This window comes from Volvox carteri, assembly GCF_000143455.1.
Source record: "Volvox carteri f. nagariensis unplaced genomic scaffold VOLCAscaffold_12, whole genome shotgun sequence".
Taxonomy (NCBI): domain Eukaryota; kingdom Viridiplantae; phylum Chlorophyta; class Chlorophyceae; order Chlamydomonadales; family Volvocaceae; genus Volvox; species Volvox carteri.
The window spans coordinates 1,139,542-1,163,425 of NW_003307555.1; the positions used below are offsets into that span (position 1 = coordinate 1,139,542).

The 23,884-nt window shown below is 58.8% G+C and overlaps 3 protein-coding genes across 3 annotated transcripts in view; 2 read left to right on the forward strand and 1 right to left on the reverse strand.

Moving 5' to 3' along the window:
• VOLCADRAFT_89366 (uncharacterized protein) overlaps positions 1-6,661 on the forward strand; it is a gene marked incomplete at both ends in the record, with an annotated part of 18,035 nt that extends 11,374 nt beyond the window's left edge. The window contains 8 exons of the mRNA XM_002948918.1: positions 98-328; positions 1,179-1,312; positions 1,627-2,076; positions 2,411-3,560; positions 3,929-4,303; positions 4,618-5,081; positions 5,213-5,825; positions 6,554-6,661. Coding sequence (XP_002948964.1) covers positions 98-328; positions 1,179-1,312; positions 1,627-2,076; positions 2,411-3,560; positions 3,929-4,303; positions 4,618-5,081; positions 5,213-5,825; positions 6,554-6,661 — 3,525 coding nt within the window. The remainder of the gene's footprint in view (positions 1-97; positions 329-1,178; positions 1,313-1,626; positions 2,077-2,410; positions 3,561-3,928; positions 4,304-4,617; positions 5,082-5,212; positions 5,826-6,553) is intronic.
• An 835-nt stretch (positions 6,662-7,496) lies between these two features.
• Positions 7,497-12,306, reverse strand: VOLCADRAFT_89367 (uncharacterized protein; the record flags this gene model as incomplete). The annotated part of the gene is made up of 5 exons (XM_002949019.1): positions 7,497-7,523; positions 7,678-8,141; positions 10,232-10,565; positions 10,914-11,077; positions 11,505-12,306. The coding sequence occupies 5 exons, from the start codon at positions 12,304-12,306 to the stop codon at positions 7,497-7,499; spliced, it is 1,791 nt and encodes a 596-aa protein (XP_002949065.1).
• A 356-nt stretch (positions 12,307-12,662) lies between these two features.
• VOLCADRAFT_89368 (uncharacterized protein) lies at positions 12,663-20,037 on the forward strand (the record flags this gene model as incomplete). Its single annotated transcript, XM_002948919.1, has 7 exons — positions 12,663-13,167; positions 14,526-14,576; positions 17,484-17,786; positions 18,107-18,207; positions 18,484-18,573; positions 19,143-19,206; positions 19,952-20,037. The coding sequence occupies 7 exons, from the start codon at positions 12,663-12,665 to the stop codon at positions 20,035-20,037; spliced, it is 1,200 nt and encodes a 399-aa protein (XP_002948965.1).
• Positions 20,038-23,884: the final 3,847 nt, after the last annotated feature.

Below are 23,884 nucleotides of genomic sequence, written 5' to 3' on the forward strand. Positions count from 1 at the left end.
TTGCGCCGCCGGGGGACACGGTAGCGGCAGCGGCGATGAGATGGTGGTCGGGACGCCGGGGCTGACGTCACACCCAAGCGGTGGCGTCTTGGCGGAGGATGAAGACGGTGGCGGCGGCGGCTACGGCGACGCGGGGGGATTGGAGGCCCCAGCTGCGGCGGCGACGCCGCCGCTATCGGCCGTGGCGTCGGTGCAACCGCCGCCGCCGCCGCCTGCGGTGGTACCCCCCGGGCCGCCTGGGATTGTTGGCGGGGACGATGAGGACGACGGCGGCGACTCAGCCGGTGACGAAGGCGATGACTCTGCGCCAGAGGATGGCGGGCAGGGGGTGAGTGGTCCCGACCCCCTGATGATGACAGGTGCCCTGACTGGGGCTGTGGGCTCTGCGGTAGAGGACCGGGGGCCACGCGGCTGGGTAGGGGAGTGGTGGTGATGGTGGTGTGAGAGAGAGAGAGAGAGAGAGAGAGAGAGAGAGAGGGGGGGGAGGGGGGAGGGAGGGGGGGAGCAAGGCACCAGGGCATTGAAGGTCACAGGTATATGGGCGGAGAGCCTCCGGAAGTGTGCCGGTGGACCCTTAGAACATTTCCCAACCTTCAGTATGATGTGTGGGACAGGGGGTCATATCTTCACCCTGCGGCCGCTACCCTGGTCGAAACCCTGCCTTCCCCGGTGTTTCGGGGCACCCTCATCCAATCACCCTAGCCAACTTCTCAGTGGATCGCTCAGGTTCCGCACCCACCACCAGCATCCAACCGAATCTGCCGGGTCGACGGCGGCTCAACTCCGTTCCTGGTCGGCTCGCGGGTTAACTTTATCCTAGGTCACCACCGTCCATCGACTAGGGGCGGTTTTACCTTCCACCATCGGAAGGATTTTTGACCCCGACAGGTCTCGATCCCGGAACCTCCGGGGACATAAGTACGTGCTCTACCAATAGTGCCTGACCTATGTATATACTTCAGTATATACTCAGGACACACACACACACACTTGTGCACGCATGCACAAAAGACAACACACAAAGCACATACGCGCACGCCTCTTTGCCTTCTCGTCACCCGCAACAGCAATTTTGATGTTTTGCTTCTTTGCTTTGTGCACCATCATGAATATGCATCATCATCATCGCCATCATCATCATGGTCATCATCTTGAAAACGAATTCCCGCCCTCCGCAGCGGCGCAAGCGCTCCCGGGGCGCTACGGAGGCGGAGCTCCGGGCTCGAGAGGAGGAGTGGTTCGCCCGGGATAATACCCACGAGGCGGAGCTCCGAAAGGTGGCGGTGCGGTTGGAGGCGATTGGGAGCGACAGGTAGGCAGGGGGACTTTTTTCCCCTGAGGATATTCATGCTGGTTTGTTTGTTAGGTTGGTTGTTGGGAGTTGGGATTGGAAGTTGAAGTAGTTTGGTGGCTTTTGGTGGCGATGGCGCGGTATGCGGTTTTCGTCCGAAATTGGGCGGCAATTGGGTCTTTCTGACTTGCGCGTCACCATCATCATCACCATCATCATCACCATCACCACCATCACCATCATCATCACCATCATCATCATCCCTCGCATACCTCCGTTACCTCTGTTTTCTTGTCACTACACGTATTGTCCCCCTTCCCTCCGGCCGCTTGCAGGTACCACCGGCGCTACTGGCTGATCGGGGGAGCCGGGCCGCTGCTGTTCGTGGAGGACACCTCGCAGCCAGAACACGGCCTCGGAATGCCGCCAGCGCAGCACGCGCAGCACGCCGCGCACATCGCCGCGCACTACACCGCGGCGGCCGCGGCGACGGCAGCACCACACCCTCCCACCGCTGCTGTGGACGCCGCCGCCAGCGCCGCGGGAAGTAACACCCTAGGACAAGATTCCGCGGTCGCCACCTTGACGGCAGACGGGGCCGCGGCACAGGCGCCTGTGCCCGCAGCGGCGGCGCCGGCAGGCGGTGTGGAAGATGGAGGGACAGGGCCGGCGGCGGCTGGGGCCCCGCCGCCGGCCATGCCTGGTCAGCAGCCCACTGTGGGCCTTGTGTCGAGTCGTGCTGAGCTGGATGCATTCCTTGAAGGCCTCAATCGGCGGGGTCCCAGGTGCGTGACGGGTTTCAAAGGGGTTTTAACGGTTTAGGGTTTTAGGATTTTAGGGTTTTAGGATCTTACGGATAGGAAAAGTTCTAGGATCTTACGGGTGGTTTTGGGGGTTACGGGTGGATACGAAAAAGACGCCGATGGGAAGGGTGAGACTGGGACTGGGATAAGGGTGGAGAGGGAGAAAAAAGGGGTGAGGAGGGGATGACAAGGTTCCTCAGCCCGGGGGGTGGTGACAGGCCTGTGTCATGAGGGCCTGTGTCATGAGGGGCTGTGTCATGAAGCAAATGAACGCTGTGTAGGGTGTAAAGCTGCGGGCGCATCGTTGCCTTTGCAGGGAACGGGAGCTGTTTACCGTATTGCGGCGAAAATACGCCCAGCTGGTGGCGGCACTTCAGCCGCCGCCGCCGCCACCGCCGCCGCCGCCACCCGAGCCGCCCACGCCTCCGACGCCGCCAACACCGCCGACGCCGTCGACGGAGACGGAAGACCTGGGACCGGCGGCGGCGCCGCAGGCCGGCAGGGCGTCCGCGGCAGCTGCCGTTGCTGCCGCCGCTGCGACGGCGGCGGCGGCAGCGGCGGCTGCCATGGCCCGCGCGCGGGCACAGGCTCGGGCCGCCGCTACCGCTGACGACGACGACTCTGAAGCTACGGAGTCTATGGACATGGGCGGTGGTACGACACGCGGCGGCGTCGGCGCCACCGCCGCAGACGATATGGAGGTGGACTCGAAGCCGCCGCCGCCGCCATCGAAGGCGACAGGGCCGGATACAGCTGTCGAGTTCAAGGCCGCGCCGGCGCAAACGGCGCCAGAAGTCATAAAGCCAGAATCGACACAGTCGCCGACGCCGCCGACGCCGACACCGACGGAAGCAAAGGCGGAGGCAGTTGATGCATGCATCGAGGGCGGCGGTGCGGCAGTGAAAGTCGAGCCAGGGGCCCCCCCCGTCGCCCCCGCCGTTGCTACTGCCACGCCTACCGCTGCTGCCACTGCCAACGGCGTGCCACACCCGGGACCACAAGAACAGCCACACGCCGCAATCGCCACAGAAAACTCCACGCCCGGTACTGTAGTCGTAAAGAAGGAGGAAGAGGCGGCAATGGAAATGGATTATCATCATCAGCAGCAGCAGCAGCCTCGGGTGAACGGTCCGGTAGAAGCCCACCTGGTGCAGGAGGGCGGCGGAGGCAGCCGGTCGGGGACCAATGGACCGACAGTAAGCAAGGAAGAAGAGGAGGGGAAGGAGGGGAAGGAAGAAGAGAAGCGTGGGGAGGGGCAGCAGCAGCAGCAGCAGCAGCAGGAGGAGGAGGAGGCGGCACAGAGGGAGGAAGAGGAGCAGGAGCAGTTGCCTCCGGTGACGACTGCTATCTTGGAGTTGTTGGGTGGGGCCCATGTGCCGCGAGATAGTTTCTGGCTGCGACGAGGCCGGCGAATATTTCACCTTCCGGAGCCTGATCAGGAAATGCGGCCGATGGAGGTTTTACAGGTGCGGAAATGAATGTGGTTTTGGTTCTGAGGGCGTGGAAGGGAGTATCTATCTATCTATCTATCTATCCGCCCATGTATCCATCAATCCATCTATGCATCCATCTATCTATTCATTATCTTTCTATCTATCCTCCTATCTATCTATCCATATCTATCTATCTGTCCATCTATCCATCTAGAGACTATACCTGACGGCCGTGTTCATTCGGAGGTAGCGGTGGAAGCGCCATTTGCTTTCCCTCACCCGGGCCCCTCCACCGCAGGTGTCATTCTGTAAATAATGTTTTTGTGCTCGTACTCTTTTTCCTCGTAACCCTCTGCTTCTGAATGATCTTACGTGTCGTGGACCTCTCCTTCCGAGCACAGGCGGAGCGGGTACGTTTTGTGCTGTCACGCGCGGTTTCGGAGCTGCTCGGCATGCTGTCGGGCCTTGCGTCGGCGGGCTTTCACCTGACGGCGCCGCCGGCTGGGCCTCCCGCCGCCGCTGCTGCTCCCTCTGCGACCACCCCTACCGGTGGCGACGGCGGTGCTGCGGCTGCAGCTGTAGCTGTACCTGCGGCTGAGGCACCGGCGGCGAGTGCCGTGAGTTCAAGCCCCGACGCCACCTGTGCGCCCGACGGCGGCCCCGGCGGCGGCGGCGCCGCCGCCGCTGACGGCTTTGAGGCGTGGCGTGTTCGGTTGGCCGCGATGGAGTTTAACGGCGACGGGTGGGCGCTTGGTCAGTTGCTGACGCAGCTAGAGGTAGGTGGGTGCGTGAGGCAGCTTTGGGGGAGGAGTGGAATTTCGAAAATTTGGAGCAGAGCTGCCCTTCACTGCACAGCTGCCCGAGTAATCTGCTGACGGACTCTCTCGCCGGGTCGGGTCGGGTTGGTCGGGCGGAGCTTCCAAGAGCTCTTGCGTCTGCGTGTAGTAAGTCCTCCTAAAGCCTTGCCATGTTGGCTGTTCTTACCGCCTCTCTGTTACTCTTCCCAATTACTTTATTTTGGTACGGTGACCTTGATTGTTGTTTGTGTGTGTTTGTCTGTTTGTGTGTTATGTTGTGTTATGTACGGCAGGCTGCCCTGAACGTTCTGGGTGAAGGACTTCCCGTCGGCGCCGACGACGCCAACCTTGCACCCGTGGTTTCGGAGGTGGAGCTGTACGATCCGGAGTTTATGTTGTCCCCGCTGGACCCGTCGTACACGGAGCAGCTTGAGCGGCTGCAGCGGAAACAGCAACAGGCCGCGGAAGCGGCGGCGGCGGCGGCACCTCCGCCACCGGCGGCGGCGGCGGCAGCGGAGCAGGTGCAAGGCTCCGGCGACAGGCCGACAGCGGAGGCGGCCACGACGGTGGGCCATTCCGCGGAGGGGACGGTGGCGGCGGCGGCGGCAGGGAGGGCGGCGGCAGCGGACGGGGGGGAGGCTGGTGAGGGTACGGAAGGCCAGCAGGGCGGCGGGGTTGCAGCGCTGCAGGGTCTTCCGGCGCCGCCACCGCAACAGACCGCAGCGGAGGTGGTGGCGGCGGCGTCCTTAACCAGCCGGTAAGGACGTGTTGTGTTATGTCGTGTTGTTGCAGGTTGATGCAATTGATGCTTTTAGCAATAATGCGCCACTGACCTCTAATCGAAGGTTCTCACAACGCCCCTACCGCTCTCCATCTTCCCTTTCTCAGGGGCCGGGTGCGCATCCCCCGCGCTCATGTAGTAGTAGCGCCTGGCTCCTGTACGGCATCTTTGGCACCACCGGTGGTGACGGAAGCGCCCGCCGCCGCAGTCAGCCTGGGGCCAGCCGCCGATAGGGCCGCAGCAGCGGCAGATGCGATGGATGTTGCGGAGGCGGCGGCGGAGGCGGCGGAGGCGGCGCCGGCGGCACTGAACCACCACACCAACGCTGCTGCCGCTCAGTCGGTGGCGGTGGACGAGCCGCCGTGCCATTCCGTACAGCCTCACCGCCCGACGGCGGCCGTAACGGCGCCGCCGTCTCGCCGTCTCCTCCTTCAGGTAGCCGCGCTTGACGAGCTTGAAGACAGCGACAACGAGGAAGAGCGGCTGCGCAATAGTACGGATGCCGTACTATCGGCCGGTCCCGACGGCGAGGCGGTGCTTAACCTTCGCATCTTTTCCGCGTCCAAGGGCGCGTCCTTGTGGCGCTCTGCGCGGGAGCGCGCCGTGTGGCTGCGCGATTTGCGGAGAGCGCTGGCGGCGGCGGGGCCGGCGGGCCCGACGGAGGCGGCGGTGTCGTACGCGGCCCAAGTGCTGGTGGATCGCTGCACGCCGCTGATCAAGGTATGTCCTCCGCCACCGCCTTGTCGTTGTTGGGGGGGTGTGTGTTGAAGATGCATCGGCAGGTGTATCGGCCGGGCCCGAGGGGAAAGACGTGGGGGAGCTGGTGTCAGGAAGGCGCGGCGATTGGAAGGAAGGGCACAGGGGGGGGGTCGCGTTCTTTGGTGGGCGGGAGGGAGCGTGGGAGGCGATTTTTTAACTACCTCTCACCTTGCGCATCTTATCACGGTCGTTTGTGTACCACCTCTTGTGTTTGTGTGTGTCTATGTGTTGTGTTGGGTTGTGTTGGGTGTGTGTGTATGTCTGTATGTGTTTCTGTGCTCCTGTCTCCCTTAACCGTATTCTCATGGCTATGTCGACTCGAACATGCTGGCTGACAGTGCGAGGAATGATAGAGGCGGAAAACCGGGAGACAGGCTGCCAAGGGCCCTTACACTGCAGTAGAACACAACTCAAGCCAACCGAATGGCCGCGCGAAAGCGGCCCCTACGGCCACCGCACCGGTACCGCGCGGCCAACAACACACACACCCCCAGGGAAAAACGCGCGCGCGCGACAGACAACACGAGACGCTAGGCCAAAGGACGCCCAACGACCACCACTACCAAACACAAAAACGGCGACCCTAACGTGCTAAAGCCCGACCCGGAGACCGACTGAACCGAAGCGAAGAGCGCCCTCTCCACGGACTCCCAAGACCACTCATCAAGGCTAAAACGACCCAACTGCAGCCAGAACGGCTCAAGTCTCTGCTGTCGGCCCGCCTGCTGACAAGCCACTCCTCAGCGGGCATCGTCTACCTGTCCGCCGCTAGCCGAGCCCGGTGCGGAGGTGCCTGAAACTGGTCAGCGAAGAAGGAAAAAAAAAAAGAGGGGAGGGGTGAACGAAGAGATATCGACCCCGAAGCGAAGGGGGAAGGTGGGCGGGAAGCTGTCAGCTACAAGCTGAAGCTCTACTGAGTGAAAGGCAGAATGCCTGAAACGAAAGAGCTGAAGCAATTAGTACTCGCCATTCCAATACGGTTGTACGACAGTCGCACAGAACCAGACTTAGAGACTCCGATCGCTTCGCTCCGTCGTATCTAAGTCAACAATTCTGTGCTCCTGTCTCCCTTAACCGTATTCTCATGGCTATGTCGACTCGAACATGCTGGCTGACAGTGCGAGGAATGATAGAGGCGGAAAACCGGGAGACAGGCTGCCAAGGGCCCTTACACTGCAGACCGAAGAGATACCCACTCACCGGCGAGGCCTAGGCGGCGGGAGACTTCGAGTTTGGCTGCAGTGTCGCGCCGCGTGTAGTGCTGTACCATGGCGTCCGTGCGCCAACGGCCGTGAGCCTTGCGCAGTTCCGCCGGCACTCCACGGTCCGCTGCCGTGCTGTTCCCGCCTATACGCATGGAGTGTGCCGTAATGTTTCTCTTGATGCCAGCCAAGGGTACCATTTTTAACAGTCGTGTGCGGAAAGCCGCGTAGGACAGCGAATGCACTGGAGCTTCTCGTGTACCGGTCAGAGGACCCGAGAGGTACCCGCCACGTTGCGTCCATTGAACCGGTCGGAGGAGCGGTCCTACATCTTCATCTACTGATACTGGCTGTCTGCGGTAGCCACCTAGCTCCAGCAAACGCTCGGTAAGACCGACTGGACAGCATGGGCCACCGGAGCGTGCGATGACTACCCAGTGGCCCCGCATGAGCTGATCTGTCTTCGAGCGGGGAATGAAGATCTCCATGTGGGATGCAGAAATCAACAGCAAGTCCACATGCACGCAAATTTCGGCAGCGTCGTCGAACCGAAAGAAACCAGCAAACATGATGGCCACCGCTGCCACCATCATCAGGTAGTCGAGCCGCACCTCTGGGCCCTCGACTAAGCGAGCCAGGGCCGCAATGTCTTCCGGTTCTAAGGCGTCACGCTGCAGCGGTCGACCATGGAGGCGCTTCTCTGCTAGAGTACGGACGATACCGCAGGCTGCGTGTTCTGTGGGAGTTGCCTTGCCAGCCATGCGGAAATAGGTGCTTATGGCCGCGCTGGCAAGGCGAACGCGGCCAGGTCCGACGCCGTCGGCCCTGGACGTGTTGAGTAGGGCCAGAAGGTAGAGGGCTACCAGTTCCCCCGGCGTGGAGTAGATGTCCCACGGGAAATTGTGTGCCTCCCACCAGCTGCGGAACTGGCGCCATACGGTAGCGTAATCCTTGGTGGTCCTGGCTGCCAATGATTCTGGGGCCTCCTGCGCCAGCTGCGCGGCAAGAGCTTGGAGGTCTGCGGTGACGCAATCCCCCAGAGGCTCCAACAGAGCCCCTGCACGTGCGGCTAGATCTGCAGGCGGCGGGTGACCGGATCAGCGGGGACGCGAATGCGAGATTTGCTGGGGGTTGAAAAATCAATGAGAAGTGCGAGGGTTGCCCAAGCCGCCGCGCCTTTTGGGGCCGTGTTACCGTTAGAGCCGGGCAAGAACAAATCCACAGCACGGCCCAACGTCATAACTCCGTGAATAAAGGGTTCGAACCAGACGCCATCAGTGGTGATCCTGGCCCACCAATCTCGGGTCGGCCAGTGGGGTGCAATCAAGCACATGCGGGCCTTGCAGGCCTCAGCGTGCAGGAGCACCTTGAGTATCATGCTGAAAGGCGGATTTGCCCAGCAGCTGCGCCCCCAGTTGAAACGGAATGCGTCGACCCCCGCGGTATCCGGCGTGAAGAACCTGGAATAACAAACTGGGAGCTGTCGGTTGGTGTGTGAAGCGAATAAGTCTATGTCGAAAGGCCCCCATTTAGCGCTGAGTGTACGAAACACGGTGGGTTGGAGCATCCAGTCATCAGTATCCTTCAGCTTCGACAGGAAGTCGGCAAGCCTGTTTTCTTCTCGGGGCCGCCACTCGGCCTGCAGACGGATGTCCTGTTCGAAGCAGAATTCGTGCAGCTCGCAGGCAACCGCATAGGAGTTATCGGCTTTTGCTGAGCCTTTGTTGACGATGTTAGCGGCGTTGAGGTTGTCCGTCAGCACCTTGACTGTCCTGCCAGATAGACCCGCGGGTCGGTTGAAGGACTGGATAGCTAGAAGGATGGCGTGGAGCTCCTGCGGTGTGGACCCCATCCCGCTAACGTTGGGCTGCCAGCTGCCTCGGGCCGCGATAGGTTTGCCATCCAGAACTGTCCATGCGCCCCAGCCGCCTAAGGAAGCTGCAGACTTGCCGGCTGCATCGCAAAAGATTAGAGAGTGTACCTGAGTGGGAACCCATAAATGACGACGGCCGTTGAATTTATCGAAGGACTTCAGCCAGAATTCTAGCTCCTCCCTCGCGGCTGGGGACAGGGAGAGGTGGGACCCCCAAGTCGTCCGTGATTCGATGAGGTGGCCTATCGCGCGGGTTCGCAGGCGTGACCAGGGTCCAAAAGCCCAAGACATCGACAGGATTTGGCCTTTAATCGAAGCGAGAGCCTTCACCGGGATTCTTCGCCCACTGAGAGACAAACTAATGGTGGAGAGGAGTTTATCTTTCTTATCCTCAGGAACGATAAAAACCCCTTCTGCGGTGTCAATCAACATGCCCAGGTAACGGATTCTTTGCTGAACTGCGCCCAGCATGGATTTATTCCGGTTGACTATGAAACCGAGGGCTTCGAGCTGGGACACCACCTCTGCCCTCCGTGCTACCAGCTGAGCTGCATCCTGACCGGCGTGAGCTTGGTCGTCTATGTAGCCAGTGCAGCGCCATCCGCGAGCACGCCAGGGGCGCATGACCTCTCGCATGAGTTTGGTGAAAGCCCAGCACGCGGATGCTAAACCGAAGGGGAGCTGGGTAAAAACATAAAAGACGCCGCGCCAGCAAAACCCCAGGTATTCCCAGAAGGATGGGTCGATGTCTAGATGGTGGTAGCCGCTCTTGAGGTCGATCGTAAACATAAAGTCATTCGGGAGCAGCCAGCCAGGCACCGCTCTGAGATCTTCATAGCGAAACTCCGGAATAGAAAGATATTTATTCACTGGGCGCCCATCCCAAATGAGCCGACACTTAGTTGTTTGCTGCACGACCCCCAACGGGCAAACCACGCGAGGTTGAGTCGGCCAAACTCTGGCAGTGCCCGAGGCCACTAACTCTGCCACGGCTTGATCAGTGAAGGTTGCATGCTCATCCGCGGAGGCGTGATTCTGGCCGAAAGACGGAGGAGGTGGGGTCCCCTTCTCCCAACGCAGGGGAAACCCACTAACGATCCAGGAAAGGACAAGGGCATTGGTCACCCACGCCTTCCAGGCAGGTGCGCAGCGTCGGAGCCTGCCGTGCATCTGGGCGGGTGCTGGGGTTGGCGAACGTGGGACGCCAGAGGGTGGTTGGTTTCCGCTAGCAAACTTAGCTGCGTATTCGCCTTTTTCGTCCCCCCAGAGCCCGTGCTGTTCGCCGGGCCCACCTTTCTCATCATCAGCAGACCGCGCCGGTTGTTTCCTGTGCAGAACTGGTGCTGTGTCTGTGGGTGCCTGGGTGACCACTGGGTGTCTCGTCGTGCCCTTCTGAACCGCTAGCCGTTTTCCTGGTTGAGTGTCGCTGAGCTGGCCTGCTGCAAAGTCCGGTACAGCCTTGGAAGACTTCTGATCCCCAAATTGCTGGGCGTTGCTCTCCAGCGCGCGTTGCACGTCTGCTAGTACGACTGGGTCTAGCTCTGTTTCTGAACCGATCAGGCTAAGAAAGGCGTCCACGTCGGCGTCGGTCATGGTGTGGTTGAGGTTGTGCGATCCCTTATGCGACTGCGGAGCGAGGCGAAGAGAGGCAAAGGGCGAGAACCAGAGTAACTACAGATATCGCCTGACCGCGCGAAAACAAGTACCGAATAACCGAGAGAGAAACCGAAGCGTGAGAACTGATAGGTCACAGCTATGGAAAGTCCTTCTCCACCGGCCGGCGAGCCGCCTCGCCACAAGAACGAAAAAATAGTGCAGAACAGCACCAACGCCACAAACCGGAAAAGAGCCAGAGCCTTTCATAGAAAGAGCGGCTAATTAACCTGCCCAACCGCCTGTTAACACCAGCGAGAAAAGGCCTCCGTCCCGAAAACGAACATGGGGGAACTCTCTTGATAGATGGCCTACGCCGACCTTGAAAGCGACTGCAAAAAACTCATAGACGTGAAGGACGGGCCACGAAAGACAAGCGCGAGCGCGCTCCATAATTCTCCAAAGAAGACCAAGGCCTTGTCCACGACCAAAGGCAGCTTGACAACCAAAGTCATGACGCGCACACAGGCGCACAGCGATGGGGCCTAGGCGCACGCGGGCGCACAGCAGGTGAGGCCGAAGCGCACGCGGGCGCACAGTGATGGGCCAAGGCGCACGCGGGCGCACTAGACGAGGCCAACGCGCACGCGGGCGCACTAGACGGGGCCAACGCGCACGCGGGCGCACAACCAAATGGCCAAGGCGCACACGGGCGCACTAGATGAGGTCAACGCGCACGCGGGCGCACAACCAGACAGCCAAAGCGAATGAAGGTGCAGCTCGCAGAAAGGCGAAAACCAAAGGCGCGCAGGCCTGTGTACAACGCTCAACGCCGCCGCTTTTCATCTCTCGCATTACGGCCGGCATCATCTTCGCGCCTCCTGTAGTCATACCCAGAGCCGCCGCGCGCTCCACCCCCTCGCGAGCCGCCTGCTCCATCACCGCCAGTGCCGTGACCGCCTGCTCCCCCACCTGAGCGGCTGGCAGCGCGCTTTAGCGCTTGGTCCTTGACGCCGTCTACCAATTTTCGGGGTTTTGTCTTGTCCCGGAACTTGTCCTCATTACACAAAATGCTGAAGCAGATGTCGGCGGCAGCGAGGCCAATGCGCGGCTCGGCCGCCAAGGTGTTAGTGACCGCCATGCCGACCTCCGCACGGCGAATCAAAGGCTTGAGAACCTTAGTGGCGCCCTTGACATTCGGCGGATCCTCTGCCAGCAATGCTAAAGCCAGTTTGCCCTGCGTGGCAAAACCATGGAAAATTTGCTTGCGGAAGCCCGACGGGTCAGTGGGCTGTTGGGCCTCGATTCGGTCCACCAGGCGCCGCAATCTCTCCGGAGCTTCGTCGTCGCTGCTTGATGATGAACTCGAGCTGGAGCTTTCTTCCTTCTTCTTCCTTTTCTCTTTGCTCCTTTTAGCCTTGTCGGGTGCGACCGATGCCGCCGCGGCCTGGGCTGGCGACAGCACAGTGGCTGCCGGATTTTGACCCGCTGTTATTACCTTGGCCATGGAGGCCAAAAGCTGGCTCTGCTCTGCCATCTGTTGCTGCAATGGAGTTATGTTCTGCTGGATGGCGGTGGTAACCACCGCCGCTCCAGTGGCGGGGCTGCCGGCCGGTGGAGAAGTTCGGTTGGGGAGTGGTGGGAAAGTGATGCCACCAGCCTCGCTGGTGGAGGGACCCGCAAAGCCGGTGGTGGCGTTGATCACTAAATTGGCGCCATCTTGGGCGGCCGTACCTTGCCTTTGCTGCACTTGCTCGTTGTTCAACGCTGACATTAGAAAACGAAAGACTACAGGAACTTGAAACAGATGGTGATGACTAGGTGGGGCTTCGATGGCGAGCACGATGCTCTATCCGAGATTGAACAGCAAAAAGAGAAAGCTGTCAGCTACAAGCTGAAGCTCTACTGAGTGAAAGGCAGAATGCCTGAAACGAAAGAGCTGAAGCAATTAGTACTCGCCATTCCAATACGGTTGTACGACAGTCGCACAGAACCAGACTTAGAGACTCCGATCGCTTCGCTCCGTCGTATCTAAGTCAACAAGTTGGGAGTGTGTTTTGAGTGTGTGCGCGAGTGTCGTAGTGTATGTATGTATATGTCTATCAAGATAGGCACATACCTGCTTGTGAGATGGGGGCCTTCCAAACGGTTTCTGGTTTTGTACGTCGGTGGTTGGTGGTTAGCTGCTGCTTGCATCGTTGTAATGGTCATCAAGATGTGGTTGTCATCCAAAATAACTTGTTACAGGCGGCCAAGCGACGCCGGGAGTTCGAGGCCGCAGGCGGGGCTGCCGCAGCTGCGGCGCGTAAGGCTAGGAAGGGACCTGCCGCGCTGATTGCGCTGCTGGGCCCTGCCGCCGCCGCCGCGGCGGCGGCGGCAGCGGCTGCCGCCGCTGAGTCCTCCGACGCGTACGACGACGGCTCCCTCATCGGCATCGGCTCTACGCCCCAGTGGACGGGGCTCTGCCTTCGCTGCGGGCTTGAGGGAGAGCTCCTTTGCTGCGACGGCAGCGGCTGCAATCGCGCCATGCACCTGTCGTGCGCTGATCTAGCCGACGTGCCGGAAGGCGACTGGCTGTGCCCCGTCTGCATGCGCGCGGGTGTCGTACTTAGCGGCGGTGGCGGCGGCGGCGGCGGTGAGCCGGCATCGGACGATGGCTACGAGCCGCCAGCGGCGGTGGCGCGGGCTGCGTCGCTGCAAGCAGCCATGCCGTACCATCATCTATCGACGCGGCGGCAGCTGGCGGCGGCGGCGGCGGCGGGGGGGGGAGGGATCGGCGGAAAGCGGAGTCGGGAACCTTCCGCGGACCCCTCGGGTGTCACCACGACGCGGTCGGGGCGGCGTGTGAAGCAAAACCAGAGAGAAGACATTTTCTAGAGGGAATTCCTTAACTTAGAAAAGAGTCACCATACCCCTAGGGAAATCCCCTAAGGCGCCTTGTTAAGAGCCGCCTTAGGGGATTTCCCCTTAGGGGATTTCATAGGGTTTTTAGGATTATGTGTTTTTGTGCGTAGCGAGGCTTTTGGAGACTGGCGGCAATGGTAAGGTGACGTACATACATACTTACATACATGCATACGCACACGGAGCGACAGGATTCAGGTGTCCCTCTTTTCTGGACACCAAGGGATGCGGGTCGGTTGGTTCGGTTGGCGGTTGGTTGTTGCAGGTGTGTGTGTGTCTTTCCTTTGCAGTGAAGTGGACAGTCAGGTACTGGACTAACAAAGACCTGGGGGGAGGCGGGTTGCTCAGAACAAAGGGCGCACGCACACGCATTTCTGTTTGCATCAGCCAAGCAAAGTTTGCGCGTATATAACTGCGTGTGTGTCTGTATATGTCTGCATTTGCTTGTATGTGTGGATAGAATGTATTGTTGTCGCTGTACGACTGTACTGCATAGTTAAACGGTTGGTTAATACGGACCGGGACTTGGCGGGGAAATCAAAAACCTTGGCGGGAGGATCACGTACACGACCCTGTACTTACGTCGTGGGTACGACGTAGCCATCGTCCGACCCACCCGCATTTTGAGGGATGTGTTTTGGTCACCGCACTGCTGTGCCAATACAGTTTGGAAATTGCCGTACTTTGTTAATTGTGGCTAACCAGTACGTGTAGCTGTGCGCGCGTCTTTTGCCTCCCACTCTCTCTTTATTGCTCACCTAGATTACGTGTCTTATGAATAGGTTGCTGTCTGCACGTGTTTGTTTTTTTGTATTACTTCTTGGAGCACATGTGTTTTTGCGTGTGCGCGTGTATCGGTGTGTATGTCGGCCTTGCTGTTGGAGGGGGGCGTATGGGGGGCCTTGGCCTGGGCTAGGTAGGTGGGGCTTCAGCTGCCTTCTGTCTTCTTCTTTTCCCTCCTCCCCGTGGGTGATGCGTTACCAGTGAGGAAAAACATTGCAGTGGACTTTTTGTGTTTGTGTGTCTGTGTGTGTGCGTGTGTGTTTTTCCCGTCCTGCTGCCTCCTCCTCCTCCTCCTTCCCCCCCTAGACAGACAGATAGCCTCCCCTCCGGAGCCAAGAAGCGAACAGACTGCTTTGCGTGAGGCGGCTAGAGCCAGGTGGTGGTGAGCGGACCGTGCCGTGCCGAACCACACGAAGAGGGGAAGGTTCGGGGACCGGTCAAGACTCTGTGAGAATACTGCCTAGCTGCCGTACAGCTGTACAGCCGTACGACCCGGGAGATAGTGGGTGTATCGTCCCCTGCCTTGCGCTCCCCCCTTTGGGGGTTATAGTCGGTCAGGATGGGAGGGTGCTGTTTTCCCCCCCCCCACCCCGGTGCTCTCGTCCCCCTTGAGACATGCACATCGCCAGATTGCTGTGTTGTGTTGACGTTGACATGGAATTGACACCTGTGATGAATTGACTCCGGGGATGTATCTCCGCGCCATGATAAACGTGGTGGGGGCAGAGACGATGCTGGTGGTTAGACGGACGTGGGAAGGGGGGAGCAGGAACGTGAAAAAAGGACGGTCCAGAAAACTACTGTTTGGTGGTGGCTGTTTGTGGCAGGGGTGGTGGTGGTGGTGGTGGTGGTGGTGGTGGTGTAATGTTACGAATATGGGGTGTGTATGTATGTATGTATGTATGTATGTATGTATGTATGTATGTATGTATGTATGTATGTATGTATGTATGTATGTATGTATGTGTGTGTGTTATGTGCCGACTCATGTCGCATATTGTGGCTCGGAGCTATGTGGCCTGGTTGCTACGTCGCGTCCGGGAAATGAATCTTGGTACGGCAAGGGGGAGAGGCCCCCCCCCTGGCAGCAACACACACTAGCGGGACTACTGGAATTCACCCTTAGCTTCTGAGGTCGTTGTTAGCATTAAACGTACGGCATCCACGCACACACCGTGCTGGTGTGTTTGGGGGATGGTGAGGCTGGGGAATGGTGAATTTGGCGGGCAGGTGAGGTAGATGGTAGTCGGTCGTGCCTAGTGTGCATAACTTTGAAGCGGCGGACGGCCTGGGACGGCCCGGGGAGGCGGAGAGGGCGACCAAACAGTGGTGGGGTAGTGGGAGAGGGGGGAGTGTGGAGGAGGAGGCCTTGTGGCCGTGCTGCGGAGTGGGGGTTTTCTTTTGCCACCATCTGGCGGGTAGGGCAGCCGCAACAGCAGCAGCAGCAACAGTAGCAGGATAGGATTTAAAGTCGAAGCGTGCATTGTGCGAGTTTGTGGCCAAGTTTGTTGATACAAGCAATCGTAAAACTGGTTGGCGACGGGTCCTTGCTCTGCTCTGCACACCACCGTTGCTTTTTGCCGTTGTTGCAGCCACCGTAGTTAATGTATGTCTGTATGTATGTGCTGATTGGGTCCGTTCTGGCTCGTGGTTCGGGTCGTTGTGGGCGTGGTGGCGATGGCGGCGGTGATGGTGCGAGACACGTACATTGCTGTACAATTGCAATTTTGGGGTTGCAAGGCGTAGATGGGGCGGTTTGCAGTCGGCAGTTCCTTGCTTGGTAGGGGCCCAATTCTTTTTGCGCCTCTTGACCAAATGCGTACGTACATACATACATATATGAATTGTGGTGCTTGTGTGTGTGTGTGTGTGTGTGTGCGGGGGGGGGGGAGGGGAGGGACCTCTGGTGGGGCATTTTTACCTAGCGCCTTCTGTCCATAATCATCGTACCACATCGTCATCATCATCTCAATTTTTTAAGGAGATGATGGCCGGAGGGGGAATGTATGTGTAGCTGTATGAATCCATGGATTCGCGGGTGCATGTTTTTTTTTTGTGTGTGGGGGGGTTACAGCGTGTGGATTCGGTCATTGAAGTCTTTTTTCTTTCCCAGGCTTTTCCCCCTTTTTGAACCCGGATTCCTACCCGGCTGCTGTTTCCCCTATACCCTCCAACAGCGCATGCATGTTAGGTACTCTGATCGTACCGGCCGTTAACATGTGTTAACCCACACAGCGGACATCCGCCAATAGCGTTGGAATTTCACTACCGTACACGACGACAAGTTTCACCGTTGCCAAGGTCAGCATTTGGGTTGCCCCCGTCTTGTGCACTGCAGCGCATCTTGACTAGAGCCTATCGGCGTGACTGTCCAGCACCGCATCTGTTTGTTTATTATCTTAATGAATAAGATTGTGATAATTGAAAGAAAAGCTTCGCTTTCTGAGAAATCTCGATTATCTAAGCTTGAACATTGTGGAGCATACATATGCTGACACTTGGCCGTCGTCGGACGATATGACAGAACCCTCATGCCCCGAAGTATATGTGCAATGGGCTAGTGAAGATGTACATATAGCCTGGATGTCGACGACTTTGCGTCCTGTCGCGAAAACGCTCTACTGTACGGACTAACTCCCTTTCGAATAGATTACTCATCCTTGATGCTTGTGACATCACATGCAGTGGCCTGATTATGTTACAGGCTTACTGTTCTGCATGACAAGTAGTTCAACTTTGAAGCTCGCGGCCAAGCCTAAATCAAGTGTTCATAGTACTCGTTAATCAGCAGGTACAATCTCCAAGGTTAAACTGCAATTAAATTTCCAGTGTCCCCTCGAGCTTAGCTGTGTTACCTCTTGCGATGGCGGCTTCGCAGCTTTGGTATGTTCCACATCGGCCGGACCTGATACTTCTCGGTAAGTGGCAAGTTGTATACATGCACAGAAGGTAATTTTAGATTACATATGGGAATTTCCTGTGACCAACGGGAAAACCTAACCATGGCCCAAGGCTGCGCCGCCAACCCAGCCATAGCATATTGTATTTGACAAGTTGGGCAGTTGGCGATGGTATGGTTGCATGATCCTGGCAAAAAGTTAAATATTCCGGGCGTTCGTAGCACTGACTGTAACCTGGCTTGGGTCCATCTGTCTCCTCAAATGTGCGGAAATTGGAAATTTCAACTTTGGCTTCGCGTCCTCAGTAGGGCCCCTACCTATAGAAGTACAACCTGCGTCACCCCTTCCCCCGCCGCTCCCTCAGCCCCATGCGACGAGGAAGGGCCGGTACCTTGTCCCGGCGCCATGTACGTCAGCGTAGACCACCTGCACCCCCCGGAGCGCCCCGAAACCAAGTGGCGCCACCCCAGTACGACACCCTTCCTCACCTGCTATGGTGACATTGGCCGCCAGCAGCCGCGTGTGGTGCGGTGCGCGTGTGGTCAGCGGCCCTGCAAGCTGCGGGCGTTACGTGAGGGCGGCGGGGTGCCTGATGAGGTTATTCCACCGGAATGGGCGGCCAAGTACGAGCTGCCCCCGGACGACTCCAGCCACCTGGCCCCGGAGGGTGGGTGTGCCAGGGATGGGGGAGGTGGATGAGGGATAGGGGCAGGGCGGATGGATGGGCGGTAGGTAGGTAGGTAGGTAGGTATGGTGGCCACGCGTGCCAGGTGTGTGATACCGATCTTGTACGATGGCGACAACCGATCGCCGGGGGGCTTGCGTTGTATCAGCAGGTCGCCCTCCTCCCCTTCCTCCTCCGCAACAAGGGAGGCGAGGGAACAACATACCTCCCATGCCGACGTGGGTGTTTTGCCAGCAAGGGAATACGTCATAGCCGCCGCCTTCGGGCCACCTCACCCCGGGCCACCTCCCGATGCCGAACAGATTTAGGTGGGTTTGTACGGCAAAGGGGAAGAAGGAAGTTTCCCCCGGGGGGAGGGGGAGGAAGCACCCCAAGAAGCAGCGAGGTGCTTCGCGCTGCGGAGGTGCGTGCGGAGTGGGGCTTGGGTGGGGCTTGGGTGGGGCGGGGGTGGGGTGGGAGGAGCAGCAGTAGCGGCGGGAGGGGGCATTCTCGACACCGCACGCTTGTGTACTCCACAGTGTGTGTGTGTGTGTGTCTTTTTTCCTTTCTTCCGCTGTCCTTTTCCCCCCGCGCTGTGTCCTACAGGGCCGCCGTTCGTGCAGCGTCTGTGCCGCTTGCTTTCGCGTGCTCGTGTTCATAACCAACCAATACACACACGGGCACCACCACATGCACGCAGGTGATGTTGACGGACTATTTTAAAGGACGTATTTGCTACAGCTGTCACGTACCATCCACCAAGATGCAAAAGTGCGCCAGGTGCCGACAGGTGTGTGTATGTTGTTACAGGGTGGTTAACTTCGCCAGCGGCCCCCTTTCCCTTGGAGGCAGTTCCCTGCTCTCCCCTGCTAGAGTGGCACCCTAATCCATTCACCCCATCCGACTTCAGAATGTATTCGTTGGGTTCGGCAACTCACCACCAGCATCCAACCAAATCAAGCGGATCAACGGCGCATCAACTTATTTCCCGGTCAGCTTGCAAGTTGATTTTATCACATCTTACATCGTCCATATGATGGGGGGCCACCTCCCATTTCAACACTCCTCAAACACCCGAGGAGCCGGCAGGCGGATTTGAACCCGGGTCGGCCGGGAGCAGAAGTCAGGCCTTAACCTCTGCCAGCCGCCTGCCTATGGTGTATGTATGTATGTTATGTATGTATGTAAATGTATGTGTGTGTATGTATGTTTGTTTCTGTTGCACATCGTTCCGGGCCGTATGTCCGTATGTATGTATGTATTCAGGCGCGGTACTGCTCCAAAGAATGCCAACGAGCTCACTGGGCAGCCCACAAAGCGGAGTGTACGACACCGTCACCGTCCTCCGAGCCGTCGCAGCCGGCAGCGGAGGCGACGACCGCGGGGGGGAATTCGGGGGCAGGGACAGGGGCAGGGGCAGGGGGTGAGGGCGCCGTTGCGGCAGCAGCACCGGATAAGCCGGACTCCATCTAAGAGGCCAATGCTAGTGCCGATATCGGCAGTGGATGAGGAGCTCGGCTGAAACGACGGTATCCTTTAAGAGTCTTTGCGATCCCGTTAATCGTCGCTGGTTTATGTGTGTTATGTTGGGATTGCAGTTCCTGGAATGGTATGCTAGTTGCTAGTGATGATGCGGTGTTTTCCTTTCCTCCGTGGCTTTTTGGCGTTGTAGTATTGCCCTTGGGCCTTCGCGGCTCGTATGGGGGGTAGTAGTCTTACAGGTATGGGGTCACGCACCCCCAACCATGTAACACACACACACACACACACGCTAGTGATGAGTGGGGTTGTGTGTTTGTGTGTGTTCATGTTTACCTGTGTAGACAGAGGCGAAAGTGGCTGAGCAAGAGTGTTGTTTGTCGCTCCGTTACCGGTTCTCGACTTCATTTGGCACTCCCACCCCTGCTGCCTCGCTGGGTCTGTATATACAATTTACGAGCGAGTATGACACCGCCATGAAATGCCGATCTTGATCGACGAGATGTCTTTAGCGGAACATCTGAAAGTTATGATGGTCGTGATGGTGGTTAGTTTTAAAGTGGTATGCTGCTATCGTACACCGCGCTGTGTACGGTATGTATTCATGTACGTATGTACGAACGTTTGGAACATGCCTCTGTCGCATCATCGCATGCACGTTGCTTTCTGCCCCTGCCTGCCGTACACAGTACGCCACATGCGCTCTCGGGTTAACGGCATCGCGACCATCGTCACCATCCGCACCGACCCTATCATGTATCAACGAGCTGGATGAACAGCAACATCGGCACTGCCTGGCGGGTGCGGCAAAGTAAGCCGCTTAGTAAGCTTCTTGCTCTTCGTTGACGTGGCTGTTGAAAGGTCTCGGAGTATCGTCCGCTCGTCTTCCCTGCGACACTGGCTTGACCTCGAGGGATATAGTTGCCTGCACCACCTGATCCTTTTCCTACACCATATGAGACGGAGGGCTTTCAGCAGCATATGCTGCAGGTATGATGCAGATATGTTTCCCTAGCGTTGCCGCTCATCCGCGTTCATCCTACCTGCTGCATGCAGCATGCTGATGAAAGGCCCCGTCTCATACATATGGTGTAGGAAAAACTACGGATTTACGGAAGCTACGGGAAAATATCTATTGGAACACAAGTCAACGGAAAATCAGTATATACCATTATCAGAGAGGGTCTTTACGCGGGTATTGAGTTCACCGGCGTTGCGTCGCCTCATATCGTCAACACGTCATGCTGAGGACGTTGTCTTAAGAAACACGTCGGACCTGTTGGTGTCCAAGGTAAGTAGGTAGCTAGGTAGGTAGGAAAGTAGAGAGCAAAACTCGAACCAACACAACCAACCAACCGATTAGTCCACCACACACACACACACACACACAGAGCATATAGGCAGCGGGGCACACACGCGCCCCTCAGGTCGTTCGTTCTCCTCACGGTCCACAACCTCGACCTTGACCCTCCACGTCGTGGAGTCCCGGGGGGGCCGCCAACTGAACATAACGTGAAGAGCAGAACTTCCCGACGCGAGGAGGAGCGGGAAGCAGAGCGCGCGTGCAGGTCTACCACCTCCCCACACAACCCTTCACCGCCATCTCCCTCCCCTCCCCCGACCGCATTAAGACAGCTGTGGGCGTTGTTTTCCTGCCGATCACCCCCCCAACTCACACAACCCATCCCCCGAACCTCCGGATATAGTCGCGATATCAGTCACGACCAACCAACAAACAACACACCACCACCTCTCCGTCAACCCATCAACATCAAAAAAACACAAAACCATTCCCCTCACCCCCCCAATCACCCAAACCAGACCTCATCACCGCCGTCCCGATGACCTCGCACGCTTGGAACCCAACACCTGCTCCTCCACCTCCTGGCCCCCCGTCTTCGTCTGCGGCTGCTGCCCCTGCCCCGCCTGCTGCCGTACTTTCTGTTGCTGTTGCAGTTGCTGACTCTGAGACGCTATCGGCTGCGAGTGCTGTAACTCCGCCGCCGTCACCGTCGCCGTCACCAGCTGCAACGGCCTCCAGTTCCGTACCTCCGCACTGACGGGTACGACAGGGTGGTGGCGGCGGCCCGGCGGCAGTCTGGATCTCAACCGGCGGTAGCGCTGCAGCTTCATCTGCTTCTCAAAGAAGGCTCTCATGGCCTGGATGGCGGCGTTACGGCGGCGGGCAGCCTCCATCGCCATCAGCAACTGGTAATCCTATTTCCAGGTGGTTGTGGTTGTGGTTGTGGTTGTGGTGGTGGTGGTGACAGGGTTACACGTTAGCGTTGTGGTTACCGAGGGAGGCATACCGATGTGCTTTGTTGAGGATACGAGTTATCAAAAAATAAAGGAGATGGAGGGTTTGCATTTGCATGAAGAAATCCAAAAGAAACGCAAATGGTGTTTAACCCGAATTCAATAAAGAAGGAAGGTTTAACATTTTAAATACAGACAGACAGATTGTTAGAGACAGCCGGCAGCGGCTGCAACTCAACAGGCGCCCATGCGGCCCAACGCGGTACCGCATCCAGCCGTGCCATGCCGTGTGCCGTACCTCTTCGCTCAGCTGCGCCTCGCCGCCGCCGCCGCCGCCATCGCCCATCGCCGCCAGTTTGGCCACAAGGGCCCGGGCTGCGGCGGCGGGTCGTCGCTGTCGACGTGGCGGATCTAAATCATCGTCACCATCGCCGCCGCCGCCACCAGGGGACTCTCCCCCCGGCGGCTTCGGCGACTGCTTCTTCGACTCGTCGTCATCGCCGCCGCCGCCGCCAGCCACTGGCGGCAACCCTTGCCGCCTGCGCTTCCCTCCTCCATGCCCTCCTTCCGCTGCTGCCGCTGCTGCCTCCATATCGTCCTCCCCTCCCGCCACTCCGTTCGCTCCGTTCCCGAGCTCTGCCGACGGCGGCGACGGCGACGGCGGCGGCGGCTGCGCACCCAGGCCCCCGGGCTCTAACCCCCCGGGGAGCCCCTCGGAGACCCGTGCGCGCCACAAGGACGGCCAGAAGTCGGAACTGTACGGCGCCCGGAATCCACGGCGGCTTGGATCCAGATTGTCCGGCGGGTGAAACCAGTAATTGAAGGCCAGATGGCCGCCGTCGGGCCCGCCGGCGGATCCGTACGACGTCACCTCGTGGAACCAGCCTGAATCCGAAATTCCCGCGGGGGATGTACGGCGACGGCAACACCGCCGGTTTGACTAGCAATATTACGTAAGGATGTTCTTGGGTCCAGGCAACCGGTTACCGGACAGATCGGGTAGAGCAGCAGCAACCACCACGTAATAAACCACATCCATAATACCCCACAACAAATTGCCTTACACACGACTTTTTCGTACACGTTTTCCTTCCGTACACGGCCCACACGATCCCATCACACGTACCCGCCGGCAGGTACAACATGTTGCCCGCCTCCACCGTCACCTCCAGCGCAGCCGCCCGGCCGGGAAAGCGAGGGAAGTCCGCCGCCAGCTGAGCGTCGCTGACCCGCGGGTCACCTAGCGGCACACGACTGAAACTCGGCGGCGCCTCCGGGTCCACAATCAGACCGTCACCGTCGCCGTCCTGCTTGTTCTTCCCCCCCGCCGCCGCTGCCGGGCCCCCTTCCTTACGTCGCCTCCGCTTCTGGGAACCGACCTTGCCATCCTCCTCCTCCTCCTCCTCCTCCTCCTCGTCGTCGTCGTCCTCATCATCATCTCCATCCTCCTCCTCCTCCTCTTCGAGCAAGTCACTGAGCTCGGCTTCCAGCGCGGCCTCCAGCGCCGCCTCAGAGCGCTTTAAACGGCTCCGAGCTCCCTGGAACGGCGGGTGGTAGTGGTGGTGTGTGGGGAAGGGTCAGAGGAAAGTGAGGTCCCGTGTGCATTTACCTGTCTGTCTGTCTGTCTGTCTGTGGGGGCAGGGGGCCCCGCCCGCCAGCAGCACTAAGGCACCCACCGGCTCGCCTCGTGCAACTGCGGCCTCAGCCTCCGCAACTGCGGCCTCAGCCTGCGTACGGCGACGCCATCTTGCCACGTCAGCTGCGTCCGTACCGTCCGGCAGCACGTCTCCCTGCGAGGGAGGACAATAATGAAGTCCTCTCGTCATACACAAACGCACACATACACATGTGCCGTACATGTTCAACAGGGATTCCCCCTCCCCCCTCCTCATCCCTCTCTTAACACCTGCATATCCTATCCATCCGTACAATAGCTTAGTACGATATAATACAATATGATACGATACAGTACAATACCACGGATGGTGAAACGTCGCACCTGGCCCTCGTACACGATGCGGCCGTTGTCGTACAAGCGGGCCAACTTGCCGTACGTGTACATGTTGGGCGCGGTGTCTGGCGGATAGAGTCTGAAGCGCTTCCTGCCCCGCAGCAGCACGTAAATGTTGTCATGAAAGTCATGATGAAGACCGCTACTGCTGCCTGCAAACAAAAAAGAAAAATCAAAACATCCAAACACGCTGCGCAATGCCCGGTAGAGGATGATCTATTTGCTGGCTGTCCCCGCTGCGTCCCCGCATCTCCCTCCTCCTGCTCAGGACACGGCAGCTCTTTCAGTTTCTTGAGCCCACCCACCCTACCCACTGCCACCCACCCACTGCCACCCACCCACCACCACCCACCCT